This window comes from Gossypium raimondii, chromosome 7 (assembly GCF_025698545.1).
Source record: "Gossypium raimondii isolate GPD5lz chromosome 7, ASM2569854v1, whole genome shotgun sequence".
In the NCBI taxonomy this organism is placed as follows: Eukaryota; Viridiplantae; Streptophyta; class Magnoliopsida; order Malvales; family Malvaceae; genus Gossypium; species Gossypium raimondii.
In genome coordinates this window covers 47,482,514-47,497,777 of record NC_068571.1, presented here as the reverse complement: position 1 = coordinate 47,497,777, position 15,264 = coordinate 47,482,514, and the positions used below count along the sequence as shown (strand labels likewise).

Sequence of the window (15,264 nt, the reverse complement as noted above, 5' to 3'; positions counted from 1 at the left end):
ATTTAAGTTCAATTGTGAACACAATTAAAAATCTTCTATTAAATTTACTGGTGTGACATTTTAAAATAAAAAAAGTTACTTACCTAGTAGTCATATACAAAAATTGACATTGTAACCAACTTAAATTTAATAGAATAATTTTAACGCCCTATCTATCCTCATGAGGAGAAGTTTAATTTTAAACACCGGTTCGAACAGTAGAAGTACAACATGCTAATGTGCCTTGGATGATTCACATCTCAAGGTTAGGCGTTGATGAGCACATTGAACTATCTATATGGCTGAGAGCCCTCAGTCTAGGCACAATGACACAATTATTAGAGACGCATTTTATCACTAAACTAATAACCTGGCACGCGGGCCACTCACTGGGGGCCCGCTATGCCAAAAGCAAGAGAGACTTCATCCCTCTCTTTCTTTTTTGCGCCCCCATGTCGATACATGGGAGAGACTCGAAGGCGTAAGAGGAGATCCTATCAACTTATTCCGATCTAAAATAATAAGCTCATGAGCTTGCCGTGGAACCTGAATTAATAAATACTAAATTTCTTAGAATAAAAATAGAAAGTAAATTTCAAATATAAGAAAAATATAAAAAATTATAACACATTAAAACCAAAACACAAATAGCCTGTTTCAGCCAATTTTGAATCCGTACTATTTCAAAATCATTGCATCAACATACACTTAATCCTAATATAAATCTCCCAAAAGAATTTCGAGTCAGCTTTCATTTCAATTTCAATGGCGGAAAGGTATCCAAACCGTTTAATGGATCCGAAAACCGGATTTTGTCGCCAAACCGGAATTTATAGTTGCCTTAGACCGTCTGTCCCTTTGCCGCCAATCAGTCAACCGCTTTCCGCCGCCGAATTTTGTTTCTCCATTTTCAACAGTACTTTCACCGACGGCGCCACCACTTTCTCCGTCAACACAACCACCGGCAAAACGCTATCTTACTCCCAATTCGTTTCTCAAGTCCGCTCCCTTACTTACTCTCTGCAACAACGTTACTCTCTTTCCCAAAACGACGTCGCTTTCATCCTCTCACCGCCATCGATTCATATCCCCGTGGTTTACTTCGCTTTGTTGTCGTTAGGAATCGTCGTTTCTCCTGCAAATCCTCTTAGTTCCAACTCGGAAATCGCTCACCAGATCCAACTCAGTAAACCAGTTGTTGCCTTCGTTACTTCAGAAACCTCTCATAAAATTCCTTCTCTTAAACACGGAACTGTTCTCCTCGACTCGCCCGAGTTTCTCTCCTTGTTAACTCAGTCCAATATCGTTAACGGCATCACTAAAAGTGTAAAGGTTAACCAGTCCGACACTGCTGCGATATTGTATTCTTCAGGAACCACCGGCCGAGTCAAAGGCGTGATGATGACTCACCGAAACCTAATCGCAATGATGACGGTGATTCATCACCTAAATACGAACCAAGGCCAAGGTAACGAGAAGCCGCCGCGGTCGGTGACGTTTTTCACGGTGCCTTTGTTCCACGTGTTTGGTTTCTTTATGTTGTTGGCGGTGGTTCTGTTAGGTAATACAGTCGTTTTGGTGGAGAGGTTTGATTTCGAAGAAATGTTAAGAGCAGTTGAGAAGTACAAGGTTACAGGCATGCCGGTGTCGCCGCCGCTTGTGGTGGCGTTTGTTAAATCGGACTTGACAAGAAAATACGACTTGAGTTCGCTTCAAAGGCTTGGCTGCGGCGGCGCGCCGCTTGGGAAGGACATTGCTATGCGGTTCAATGAGAAGTTCCCCGGTGTGTTATTGGTCCAGGTATTTTCTAATTATTTATGTTTATGTTTTAATAATTACCACGTAATGGTTTCTTTTTAACCAAGGATTAAGGTAATATATAAAAAAAAAAAACAATATGAAAGTTCATAACAATTTTATACAAAAATTTATATAATAGTAAAAGATTTAAATTTTATAAAAATATTAAAAAATTTATAATAAAACACGTGAATTATCATGCGTATGTTTAAAATTTATTCAATCAATATTTTTGTTAAAAAAATAACTCAATCCTTTTAAAAAGTTTAGCGTGAAATTTACCTAAAAAATAATAAAAAGCAAATGACAAAGTTATAAACGAAATAAATTTATTGTTATATTTTTATTTTATATATACAAAAATATTTTAAAAACTAGAAGATGATAGAAGTAGAACATGAAAATGTAAATAAAAGTTGTAATTTGTAAAATGTGAAAATATTTCTTAAAAATAGATAAAATTTAAATGAATAGTTATAATTTAAAATTAAATAGTAAATTTGAAATATTTTATTTATTTCTAATTTAATTGATGTTAATTAAGATTCAATCATAAAGGTTCAGCCATATACTTTGTATTGGTCAAAGCTCGGATAGAAAATGAAAAGAAGTTAAGTTGGATAGAACAAAATTAAATAAAAAAATATTTTGAGAAATGTTAAAAGAGAATATATTTTAATATGTACTTATTAAGTGCATACATTCGTATATTTTTATTTTAAATTTTTATAGTATTTCTTAAACGTTTTTTTATCAATCTATAATTAAATTGATGCTACTTAATAATGGATTCAGTCAAAATAATTAGCATGGTTTTTAAATATTTGCTTGACTGTGCTATAAAAAATACCAAAAAATGAAAATAATAAAAATAATAAAATTAGATCTTAAAATTCACTTGCAATTTTTCAAAAGTTTTGATTTGGTACATAAACTATAATTTATTAATAATGTTGAGGTGAGGCCGACTTCTTCCAGAAAAGTCTTCCAAGTATATATGTTCAGAGCCGATGAGCTTCTTAACAAGTCGGTATTGTCCACGGGTCGAGCCACATTTTGGCTCTAAACTTTGTTAAAAGCTTAAGCCAAAAGCAAGATTCACAAAGTGTGAGCACCTTGTCGGATTGAGCCTTGCATCTTTATAAAGAGTCGGTCTCATTTCAACAGAAATTAAATTTGTTCCCAAAAACTTTTACCTTCTGATTGATAAAAATTGAGACATCATTGTGTTCTAATTATACCCTCAATTTATGTGCTCTTCAAATGTTTTAAAGTTAATCTTTTATTAAATTTCAAGTGATTAGCATATTATTTGATTTAAAAATTAAACTTTATTTGATAGCATATATTTAAAATTGATAGAAATCAATTGATAATCTTATCAATTAAATTTTAATTTTTAAATTAAATATTTATTTGAATATCAAATACAACATATTCAAATTTAACATTTAATAGAAATCTATTTACATGTTATCAACTGAAATTTATTTTTCAAAATCAGACCAAATAAAGGGATTAATACAGAGATTAAATTTCAAGAGTCTGAAGAGCACAGGGACTGAAGGGATAATTAAACCCTGAAATTGAATCCGTCGATAAATCTGATGAAAAAGCAGTTCAAAAAAATAATAAAAAAGCCTAATTAAAACTCACTGCAAATCACATTGACTTGAAAAAGTTAAAAAGTTCACATGGCGGAAACAGCATTACTGTTCACATCTCTTTCTACGTTGCCGGCTTAACATAATAAATTAAAGAGAACCAACTTCAGTTTCCTCAGTCCTGTATTCAAAAATAATAAATAAAAAGTTAAACCTCCCTGTACTCCATCTAATGAAATTTAATCTTACTCTTTATATTTCAGAATTTAAGTCTGCTAAATTTATTGTTGTAATATTTTTTAAATGAAAAAACACACATAATCATATAACAAAAATTTAATAATTTTAATAGTTGAATCTTAATTTTAAATTTAAAAGTTAGAAGAATTGAATTCTATATAATAAAAATATAATATAAGATCTAAATTCCTAAATTTTAAAAAGTAAAAGAACTTAGTGCCACATTTTAACCTAAATTAAAATCACTTAATTGATCATCTCCTCGTCATATTATTCGCTATCTAGGCCTAAACTACTCTCACGTTGGGGTTAATTTTTTTCAAGTTAATCCTTGAAGTTGGTAGGTATTTTTAAACTAAGGCCTGAACTAAATAATTGTGTTCCCTAGCGTCTAAGCTTTACGGTTTCTAAGGAAATATTAGGGATTAATTTAGAAAAAAAAATTCAAGCTTTAATACAAGAAAAATTGTCGTTTAGGGATTAATTTGAACAAAAATTTTTTAACTCAATACAGGAATAATTATCAAGTTCAAGAAGATAAAATAAATAGGCCTCAATATAAAAGTAATTGTCAAGTTCAGACTCAAATACCTATTTAACCCTATATATAACTATATATAATAATGATTATATTCATATTCGGTATATATCCACCCGAATTCAGTTAATAGAGTGTAATTGTCTATGCTTTTCATGTTACTTTCGTTCAAAAAATTTTAGATGTTGGGCTTTTGGGTGCAAAAGTAGATTGATGTCAAATTTAAATCAGTACAATCTTATTTGGGTGAATGTTAAAGAGTATTGTTACTGTTAATTTTGATGTGCTAAGGGGTATGGGCTGACTGAGACCAGTGGCGGAGCAACCAGTGTAATAGGGCCTGAGGAGGCAGCTCAGTACGGTTCGGTTGGCCGCCTTGCTGAAAACATGGAAGGCAAGATAGTTGATCCTGAAACTGGTGAAGCATTGCCTCCTGGGCGGAGAGGAGAACTATGGTTGAGAGGGCCAACAGTCATGAAAGGTACCGTTCTATCTTATTTATTTTTATTCGATATCTATATAAAGTCTTAGTTAAATATATGGATATGGCAATACACTTGTATATGAAACTTACAACAAAATCTGAATAATTTAGATTTATCATAGGGGGAAAGAGAGATTGTTTAAAGAGGTAAATGTGCTGCCAGAATTGTATGCTTGGGAATTGAAACCCACATTAATTTACCGGCTTCTAATAGGGAGTTAGTTTTCTTTTTTCTTTTTAAAAGCCTTGGGCCCTTGGCCTATAAGTTTATTTAATTATGTATGGCTGATAGTTGACTGAAGAGGAACTTCCCTCATTGGTCTACTAGTATTGGGTGTTCACTTCAAAAATTCAGATCGGTTTGAATCATAAAGAGAATCTTGTTTGTGCTATGTGAGTTAGCAGTAATTTGTTCCTATCAATTCTAAGTTTTGTTTGTGGTGTGTGAGTAGATCTGTTTATTCATTCTCAAGCATAAAGTTCCATTCGTAATTTAGAAGATTTGAGTAAAATTATTAAGTTTGAAAATTGAGTTTTAACAAAAAAATTTAGATCTTATAAAATATGGACTAGGATCAAGCTTGAACATTCAAGACTCGAGCTGGACTCATTTTTTTTTTAATTTTTAAGGTTTTATATTATGTTATTTTTATATATTATGTAATTTATAACAAATAAAAATTATAAAGTGATTATATATCAAATTTTAATACATGAAAATATATAAAATTATTAAATATTAAATAAAAATAATATAAATATATCTTTTAAAAAATAATATGGCGGGACTTAAAATGAGTTTTAGTTTAATTATTTACAAATATAATTAGGATTGGATAAAATTTTATGCTTGTATTTTGAATCGTACTAGACTTAAGATAAATATAAATTATTTTAATATTATGCTTAAATCCAGCTCAAGAATACTTTTATATTTTGAGTTGGCACTAAATTTTCCTATTAAAGGACGATTGATAATAATATCTTGTCACTATCGTTCCTTTTAATTACGAATAACTATTCTAATTTTGTAGCATAAGCATTCTTGATATTTGAAAATAAGTACCTGACTAGAATTACTCATGTCTATAAAATAATTAAATGTGTCATATATATATATATAAATATACAACTCACACTCCATTAACATGAATGAATTGTCGAAGAAGGCTAACATAAATGTGATACGTCAAAGCCAATTATAAATGAGCAAAATGACATAGATTTTAGGCTTTACCAATGTATAGAAAATTGAAAAGATTGAAAATATAATTTTCCATTTTCATAAGTATGCGTGGTAGTAATTATTGAAAACATTAAAAGACAATAATTTTCTTTTCAACTATTACTCAGTAAATTTGAAAAATAAAAGTAAAGGAAATAAAGCATATAACAAATGAATGATTTTGAATTAATATAACATTCTTCTTTATTTTTCTTCTATCGTCATTTCAATTTGGAAGAATTAATTTTGATGCAGATGACGGAAAATAATCGTATCTCTTATTTATTTTCCTCTCACTTTTCTTTGCTACTAAGTATACTCAGAATTATTTTATTTATTCTACTTTTCCACTCTCTCCTTTCATCTCTTTACTTTTTACTCAATTAAACACACTCTTAATCCTTCGACATTTTATGAAATTCATAAAAGCTTATTATTGTTTATATATATATATATATATATATATATATATATATAGGTTATGTAGGTGATGAGAAGGCAACAGCAGAAACCTTGGACTCAGAAGGGTGGTTAAAAACTGGTGACATTTGTTATTTTGATTCTGAAGGGTTTCTCTATGTTGTTGATAGGTTGAAAGAATTGATCAAATACAAAGCCTATCAGGTAAATCATCATTTACTTTACAGCTTAGGTTACTTAACCTCAAGGGGGAAACTAGAAATTAATTTAGAAGAGCTCGAGGTTTTTTTATTAAAAGTTGAAATGCAATTTCTGTTTATAATTTATGATTTTGAAAAGGATTAAATCAAAATTTTATTATTTTAGGGACAAAATAATAATTTTACTATATATTAATTTAGGATTTTATGAATTTTGGGCTCAAGGTTTAGAGTCCGACTCATTAATTTTTTTCAAAGGACTCGAGATTAAATTACATTTTTTTCAATAGTTAAAATACAATTTTACCCTGAATTAAAATTTTAGCATTTTTAAAAGATGAAATTATAATTTTACCATCTAGGATTTTATGAATTTTGGGATAAAAAATAGCAACTCCCATTTTAGGGGAGTCAGTGCTTGCCTTCCTCCCTTCAATTGATTAAAAACCGACGAGAAATGACAAAGACATTGGTTGGACTTGTTGGTTTTTAAACCTTTTTGGACAATACAATCAACGTCATTGTATGGAAAACCAAAATGCAGGTCCCTCCAGCTGAATTGGAACATTTACTTCTCTCCCATCCAGAAATCGTTGATGCTGCGGTGATTCCGTACGTACTTTATATATATATATATTATCATGTGTTCTTTAACTCAACATCATAAATCTTATATTGATTGATCAGGTACCCGAATGAAGAAGCGGGACAGATTCCCATGGCATATGTAGTCAGGAACCCTGGAAGTAACATTACAGAGGCACAAGTCATGGATTTCATTGCAAAACAAGCATGTTTCTAAAACACCACCACAAATATTATGTTTCTTTTTTCTTTAGGCAAAACTGTGATGCCGGAGCTGATTTTTCAACATTTGCAGGTTGCACCGCACAAGAAGATCCGACGAGTTGTTTTTATAAATTCAATACCGAAAACTCCGGCAGGGAAGATCTTAAGGAGGGAACTCGTTAATCATTCTCTATCTAATGGTTTATCTAAATTATAGAACCATATATATATGAGCACATATAATCTTATTATAGTGGCGAATATTGACACTGGACTTTGATTTATCTAAATAAAAAATTTATTTTATCATGAGTTAAAATTTTATTATGAATTATTTTATTATTTATAAAATCGTGAAAAAGCTTTAATGGTAACTCGTTTATTTTTATATAAAAATATTTTAATAATATTTTAACTAAATTGTTGACTCATACATTAACTCAATGACTTAATATAAGTATAAACATACATTTTATAAAAATATTTTATCAGGTATTACCAATGAGAACTATATATGTAAGTTTTGCACTAATAAAATTAAAACATTTCTAAAACCATAAAATTTAATGATTCATATGCAATAAATATAAGAAAACAAAACATATAAATAATATACGTTGCTTGTAAAATTTTTAGATTTAACGAGAAAGTTCAATGAGTTCACAAATTTTCTATTAAAATAAATATTAAAAAAAACAAAATACATGACAATTTTAAAATTTATTCAGAGAATAAAAAATATACTGTCGATGTACTAAATATTAACCTATAATATTATTTAAAATTTTGAATAATGTTTTTGAAAGAAATAAAATGTTCATGAGATGAAACCAAAGCGAATGTCTTTTAATATATTAAAATTATATTAATCAAATTTCCATGCCAAGGCATTTTTAAAATTAAAGAACTAATTAATAATAATAAATGTTGTGGAAGAAATATTGAAAGCATCTCAAATTACATACAAATATAAGGACTAATAACATATTTTTACCTTTTATGTTTTTTATATTTATTTTGTTGGCTTTATGTTCACTGCGTAGCACTTTATCTAACGATTAAAAATATAACTACTAAAAATGAAAATTATTAAATCATTTAGATTACGTTTGGACTAAAATAATATTAATAATAATAATTAAAATTTAAAATTATTAGCTGTATATGTTATTTTATAAAAATTAAATCAAGGTTGAGCGTAATTTCTTTTCTTTTTTTAATTAAATTTGAAGATCACATTAAATATATAAATAAATTTGAAAACAAATATTTTTAATGTTCCAAATTAAATTATAAATATTTTAAGGCGTCAAAATATAATTTTATGGTATTTTTAACAAAATTGTAAGTATTACATCAATATACATAGTTTTATCTAGATTTATATGAATATTTTTTTACATACACTTAATAACATGCAAAATAAATATTCGTTCTTTTAAATTATAATAAAATTATTGTAATGATATTTTGATCGGATCTCGATGCCAACCAATGTCAAGATCCTATCTATGTCCAAACATCATATCCAATTTATAGGATTTTAACCAAGCATCAATACTTAGTCAATGTCAAGATAAATATTCAAACCGACCAACCAACCCCCTTCATCTTCAATTCTATATATAGTTCTTCCCCAATTGCTATTCTCCCCTACCTTGCAACGTTCAACTAGTCACTAGATGAACAACCATCCCAACTCCTCATCCTCCAAGTCACCCGCTTTTTAATATAAATATTTCTCCAAATGTAAAGACTTTTTTAAGGGATCACTAGAACCCACTTAAACATAACAACTTCATACTGTTTGAAAGGAATATGAGAATGAGTCTCACCAATTACATTTCCCATGCACTCCATGATGATAATCCAATGATAACAACTTGCCATATCACCACTACCAAACAAGAGGGCCTTCCATATAAATACCCTCCATAACGATGACATCCATTAGCAACCCTAAACACTTAATCTTTACACCCATACTCTGTTACCTTCACAGCAATCATCCTCTTCCTCTTGACCTTCACAACAATCGGCCTCCTTTGATACACTACCTCCTTTTTCTTATCTCTTCTTTTGTTGATATCTCTCATCAACACATTTAATTCAATATTCTTCTATTGATGCGGCATAAACGTGTTGGCCATATTGGTTCCTATCTCTAATATTTGAAACATGTGTAAGTCTTTATAATTATCACTAAAGTGTTGCTACGACTAGAAGTAGGATTATATTAAACTTTTGATCTGCTAAAGGAATCGTATCATCAGTTGTGCTGAACTTTAAATCCACAATTATGATTGTATCGCATTTAAATTAAGTCTAATTTCCAACCACTTTATTTTATAATCTCCTAAACTTGCTTCTTTTTTCTTATATGCGCTCCCTATACCCGCCCCAATTGCATGTTTGGCTTCATTATGCATTTGATTGGTGTAGACTCGGTCATGTTTTAGTCTATCAAACCTTGGTTGTTGTGAGCATGACCTCTTTTGATGAAAATTGTAGCCCAAAACAGAGATCAATACTACATACGAAAGAAGGAAAATTCAAATAGGTTACTATATGGGTATATTCCAGAAATTAATCTCCATCCATTATATATGTTGATGGTCCACAAAAATAGTAGAGGTTGATGTGTAGATGCATCCGACAGCAGCAATTGGAATTTCCTTAGCCTTGGAATCACTATCCTCCTTATCTTTGACCTCCTTAAGGTAGCAATATTAGTATAATAACACATCACATTTCAGTAACGAAAATAAAAATAACATATACATATTAAATTCTTTCTTTCTTTCTTTCCACGTATATATATATACTAAATAAAATAATAAAATATCATTAAAAAATTCAAATCAAATATTATAAACTAATAATCTAAAATATCTCCAACATTATCATTGCCTTCTAGATTTCTCTCTCCTTCTAATTGACTATTTTGCCCTTCATGATCTTTTAAAATTCCATCCTTGAGTCATCACTCAATTTGGTAAAATTACGATTTAGTCCCTCATAATTCTTCACTTATTCAATTTGGTCCTAATTCATCCATTTTCCTTAGTTTCTATATCATTCCACCCTTAAAATATTTGCACAATTGATCCTTCAATTTTTCCATATTTACACTTTAACCTCTCAAATTTTAAATATTTACTCTTAGCCAACAAAACTTTTCTCACTTTTGTGAATTAGTCCTTTCTTGCATTAATATGTCATAATATACTTCCCAATGTTGACATAATCAAAATTTTCCTTTTGTCACTTTATTTCCTTATTTTACTATATCAAGTATACCTACTCTCTTCTGTAGTAATTTTCGGATATTACATTCAAGTAAGAGAACATTAGTACATTAATATTGTTCACATCTCTTTCTACTTTGTCGACTTAACATGATAAATTAAAGAGAACAAGTTCAATTTCCTCAGTCCTGTATTAAAAAAAACATAATAAATTAAAAGTTAAAATATGCGTTATTATACTTTTCAAAGTGAAATTTAGTCCTATTTTTCAGATTTTAGAATTCAAGTCTAACTATTAACACTGTTAAATTATTAATTTATTGTTGTGACATTTTTAAATGAAAAAATACTCGATAGAATTTGAATTTTAACATTTTAAAAATAGAAAAATTAAATTTCATGAAATAAAAGTATAGGGACTAAATTAAAATCACTTTATTGGTCATCTCCTCATCATCATTCACCACCGAAGCCTAACCTTCAACTACTCTCACATTGGGATTAATTTTTTTTAAGTTAGTCCTTGAACTTGGTAAGTATTTTTAAATTAAGACCTGAATTAGACAATTGTTCTCACATTAGGGCCTGAGTTTTAGGGTTTTCAAGGAAATATCAAGGACTAACTTAGAAAAAAAAGTTTAAGCCTTAATATAGGAACAATTGTCAAGTTCAAGGATTAATTTGGATAAAAAAAGTTCAACCCAATATAGGAACAATTATCAAGTTCAGGAAGATAAAAAAAATAGACCTCAATATAAGAGTAATTGTCAAGTTCAAGACTCAAATAACTATTTAACCCTATATATAATTATATATAATAATGATTATATTCATATTCTGTATATATTCACCCGAATTCAGTTATCAGAGTGTAATTGACTATGTTTTTCATGTTACTTTTGTTCAAAAAATTTTAGATGCTGGGCTTTTGGGTGCAAAAGTAGATTGATGTCAAATTTAAATCAGTACAATCTTGTTTGGGTGAATGTTAAGAGTGTTGTTACTGTTGATTTTGATGTGTTAAGGGGTATGGGCTGACTGAGACAGGCAGTGGAGCAACCAGGGTAATAGGGCTCGGTACGGTTCGGTTGGCAAGATAGTTGATCCTGAAACTGGTGAAGCATTGCCTCCTGGGCGGAGAGGAGAACGGCCAACAGTCATGAAAGGTATTGTTCTATCTTATTTATTTTTATTCGATATCTATATTAAACATATGGATATGGCAATACACTTGTATATGACACTTACAACAAAATCTGAATAATTTAGATTTTTTATAGGGGGAAGAGAGATTATTTAAAGAGGTTTGTGTGAAATGTGAACGTTTGGACAAAAATATTAAGCTAAAAAAAAGTTTTTAGTAAAAAAAATTAAATCGTTCAAAATATGGATTGGGTTCATGCTAGAACATTCAAGGCTCGAGCTCGGTTTAACCCTTTTTCTAAGTTAATAATATTTTATATTATGTTATTCTTATATATTATGTAATTTATAACAAATAAATATTATAAAATGATTATGTATCAAATTTTAATGCATAAAATATATAAAAATATTAAATATTAAATAAAATATTTTTTTAAAATGAAAAAACCTGAAATAGTTTTGAATTAATTATTTACTAACATAATTGAAACTCGTATTTTAAGTCATACCAAACTTAAATAAATATAAATTATGTTAATATAATGTTTATCAACATTAATTTGTTTCATTAATCCTAAACAATAGGACGAATGATAATAATATCTTGTTACTACCGTTCCTATTAATTACCAATTATTATTCTAAATTTGTAGCATAAGCATTCATGATATCTGAAAATAAGTACTGACTAGAATTTCTCATGTCTATAAAATAATTAAATATGTCATACATATATATATATATATATATATACAACTCACACTCCATTAACATGAATGAATTGTCGAAGGTTTCCTTTTGGAAGTTTGATTGAAAATAGAAAAGGTGAAGATAAATGTGATATGTCAAAGACATATATAAATGAGTAAAATGATAGATTTTAGGGTAAAATGCATAGAAATTTGAAAAGATTGAAAAAATATAATTTTCTCATAGAAATGTTTGGTAGTATAGATAGGAAAATTAAAAGACAAAATAATTTTCTTTCATCCATTGCTCAGTAAAATTAAAAAAAAGTAAAATATTTAAAAAACACATGATTTTGAATTAATATAGCATCTCTTTTATTTTTCTTTTCTCATCTTTTAATTTGAAAAGATAATTTTGATGCGTTAGTATGAATCACTTTTCTTTACTACCAATTACGCTCAAAATTTTATTTTATTTCTTCTATTTTCTACTCTCTTTTCATCTCTCCACTTTCTTAACCAATTAAACACATCATTAGTTTTTCGTCATGAAATTCACAAGAAGCTTATTATTGTTCCATGGTGTGAATATACATACATATATATATAGGTTATGTAAGTGATGAGAAGGCAACAGCAAAAACCTTGGACTCAGAAGGGTGGTTAAAAACTGGTGACATTTGTTATTTCGATTATGAATGATTTCTCTTCGTTGTTGATAGGTTGAAGGAATTGATCAAATACAAAGCTTACCAGGTAAATCATCATTTACTTTACAACTTGGATTTTTTAAACTCAAACGCGAAGCTAGAAATTAATTTAGAGGAGCTCCAGGTTCAATTATGTATTTTATTAAAAATGAAATACAATTTTATTTTATATTAATTTATATCTTTGTGATTTGAAAAGAATTAAATTAGAATTCTAATATTTTAAGAATCAAATTATAATTTTGTCATATATTAATTTAAGATTTTATGATTTTTAAGGTTTAAAGTTTAGAATCCAAGTCATTATTTTTTGAAGGAATTGAGATTAAATTATATATTTTTTCGTTAGTTAAAATGCAATGTCACCATTAGATATTTGTGGTTTTTGAAAAGAAATAAATTAAAATTTTAATATGGTTAAGAGGTCAAACTATAATTTCACCATGAACTTTGACATAAAAAGCAGCAACTTCCGTTCTAGGGGAACCAATGCTTGCCTTCCTACCTTCCCCTAACTTGAGTATGTGTGTCTGATACATATATTTCTTGATTCAATTGATGACATGGCCGAAGAAACTGGTTGGCAATGTTGGTTTCTAAACCTTTGTGGACAACACAACCAATGTCTTGTATGGAATATCAAAATGCAGCTCCCTCCAGCTGAATTGGAACATTTACTTCATTCCCATCCAGAAATCGTTGATGCTGTGGTGATTCCGTGCGTACTTTCTTTATATATATATTATCATGTGTTCTTTAACTCACCATCATAAATCTCATATCGATTGATCAGGTACCCGGATGAAGAAGTAGGGCATATGTAGTCAAGAACCCTGGAAGTAATATTACATAGGCACAAATCATGGATTTCATCGCAAAACAAGCATGTTTCTAAAGCAACACCACAAATAATATATTGCCTTTTATTTTAGGCAAAACTGTGAATCGGATCCTCTTTTTTGACGCACCATACAAGAAAATCCGACGAGTTGCTTTTATAAATTCAATACCAAAAATTCCGGCAGGGAAGATATGGAGGAGGAAACTCATTAATCACTCTATATCTCATGACTTATCTAAATTATAGCGGCGAATATTAACAATCAACATTGAAGCCTACTTAATTATGCAACAAATAGAATTATTTGAATCCCATATAAAAGCTAAGTAAACTTTCTACCTAAATGATCAAAATTTCATTATATCATGAGTTCAAAATTTACCATAAATTATTTTATTAATACCATATAGAACTGTAGAAAAGTTAAAGCAATTTACTTTGTATATTTACTGTGGATATAAAAATTTAATAATTTTTAACAAAATTGTTTACTCTTTAACATTAACTCAATGACATAATATAAGTATAGATATGTACCTTTATAGTGTATTATCAATGAGATATCAACGAGAACTATATATGTAAGTTCTGCACTAATAAAACCAAAAATATTTTTAAAATCAGTTTATTAATTCATGTGCAATAAGTATAAGAAAACAAAATACATAAATAATAATATTAGAAAAATATTTAGTAGACTGTTACTCAAAATAGTCAAAGATTAATACATGCCCGATAAGAGTATAGCAAAATATTAAAAAATAAATATTTGTAATTTAATTAAGAAAAAGATTTGTTATGGGTGGAAAAAAAAGCATCCCCATAAGAGATTGACCCACATGCCATAGAAAAACTATAAATCGTGGCCAATCCTAAAAAATACCATGAAATTTATATGGAAAAAATCATGAACCGCGGCTTACACAAGAAAGAATGTAGCTATATTCTTTCTATTTCAGATATTATAATCAAAATTAATATCATGAATAAAATAAATTCTACCAATTATATTCAATGTCAAGGTATATATAGCTTGAAATATGGAAAACTTAAGCCTGGGGCAAGCTCGAACACACATTACCCATCTATCATAAATTTTTACAGAATACGGCGTGAAATCTACAGATTTTTAATACTATAAAATTTCAACCTACTAAGCACGTCAGTAAATTGGCCACCATATGAATCAAGGATTTATTAGAAATTTCCTAGAATTAACCTTCTTTTTTTGAATTCTTGTTCTAAGTTCTAAATCTTCCGATATTTATTCAAGTTTTACTGCATTTTTATGGAGTTTGAATTATATTAATAATTAATAATAATTGAATTAAATAACATAAAAATTCTTACA

At 28.8% G+C, this 15,264-nt stretch overlaps 1 protein-coding gene and 1 pseudogene across 1 annotated transcript; both read left to right on the top strand.

The window, feature by feature from the left end:
* Positions 1–449: 449 nt before the first annotated feature.
* On the top strand, positions 450–7,588 carry LOC105786416 (4-coumarate--CoA ligase-like 9). The gene is made up of 6 exons (XM_012612834.2): positions 450–1,779; positions 4,453–4,642; positions 6,349–6,494; positions 7,035–7,102; positions 7,178–7,280; positions 7,371–7,588. The coding sequence occupies exons 1-6, from the start codon at positions 745–747 to the stop codon at positions 7,494–7,496; spliced, it is 1,668 nt and encodes a 555-aa protein (XP_012468288.1). The 5' UTR covers positions 450–744; the 3' UTR covers positions 7,497–7,588.
* Positions 7,589–9,925: 2,337 nt separating this feature from the next.
* On the top strand, positions 9,926–14,191 carry LOC128042575 (4-coumarate--CoA ligase-like 9; annotated as a pseudogene).
* Positions 14,192–15,264: the final 1,073 nt, after the last annotated feature.

Coding starts and splice junctions, on each gene's coding strand:
- LOC105786416 (XM_012612834.2), top strand. CDS start 745: ATGGCGGAAAGGTATCCAAACCGTTTAATGGATCCGAAAACCGGATTT. Junction 1,780..4,452: donor CCGGTGTGTTATTGGTCCAG/GTATTTTCTAAT, acceptor TGATGTGCTAAG/GGGTATGGGCTGACTGAGAC. Junction 7,103..7,177: donor GTTGATGCTGCGGTGATTCC/GTACGTACTTTA, acceptor TTGATTGATCAG/GTACCCGAATGAAGAAGCGG.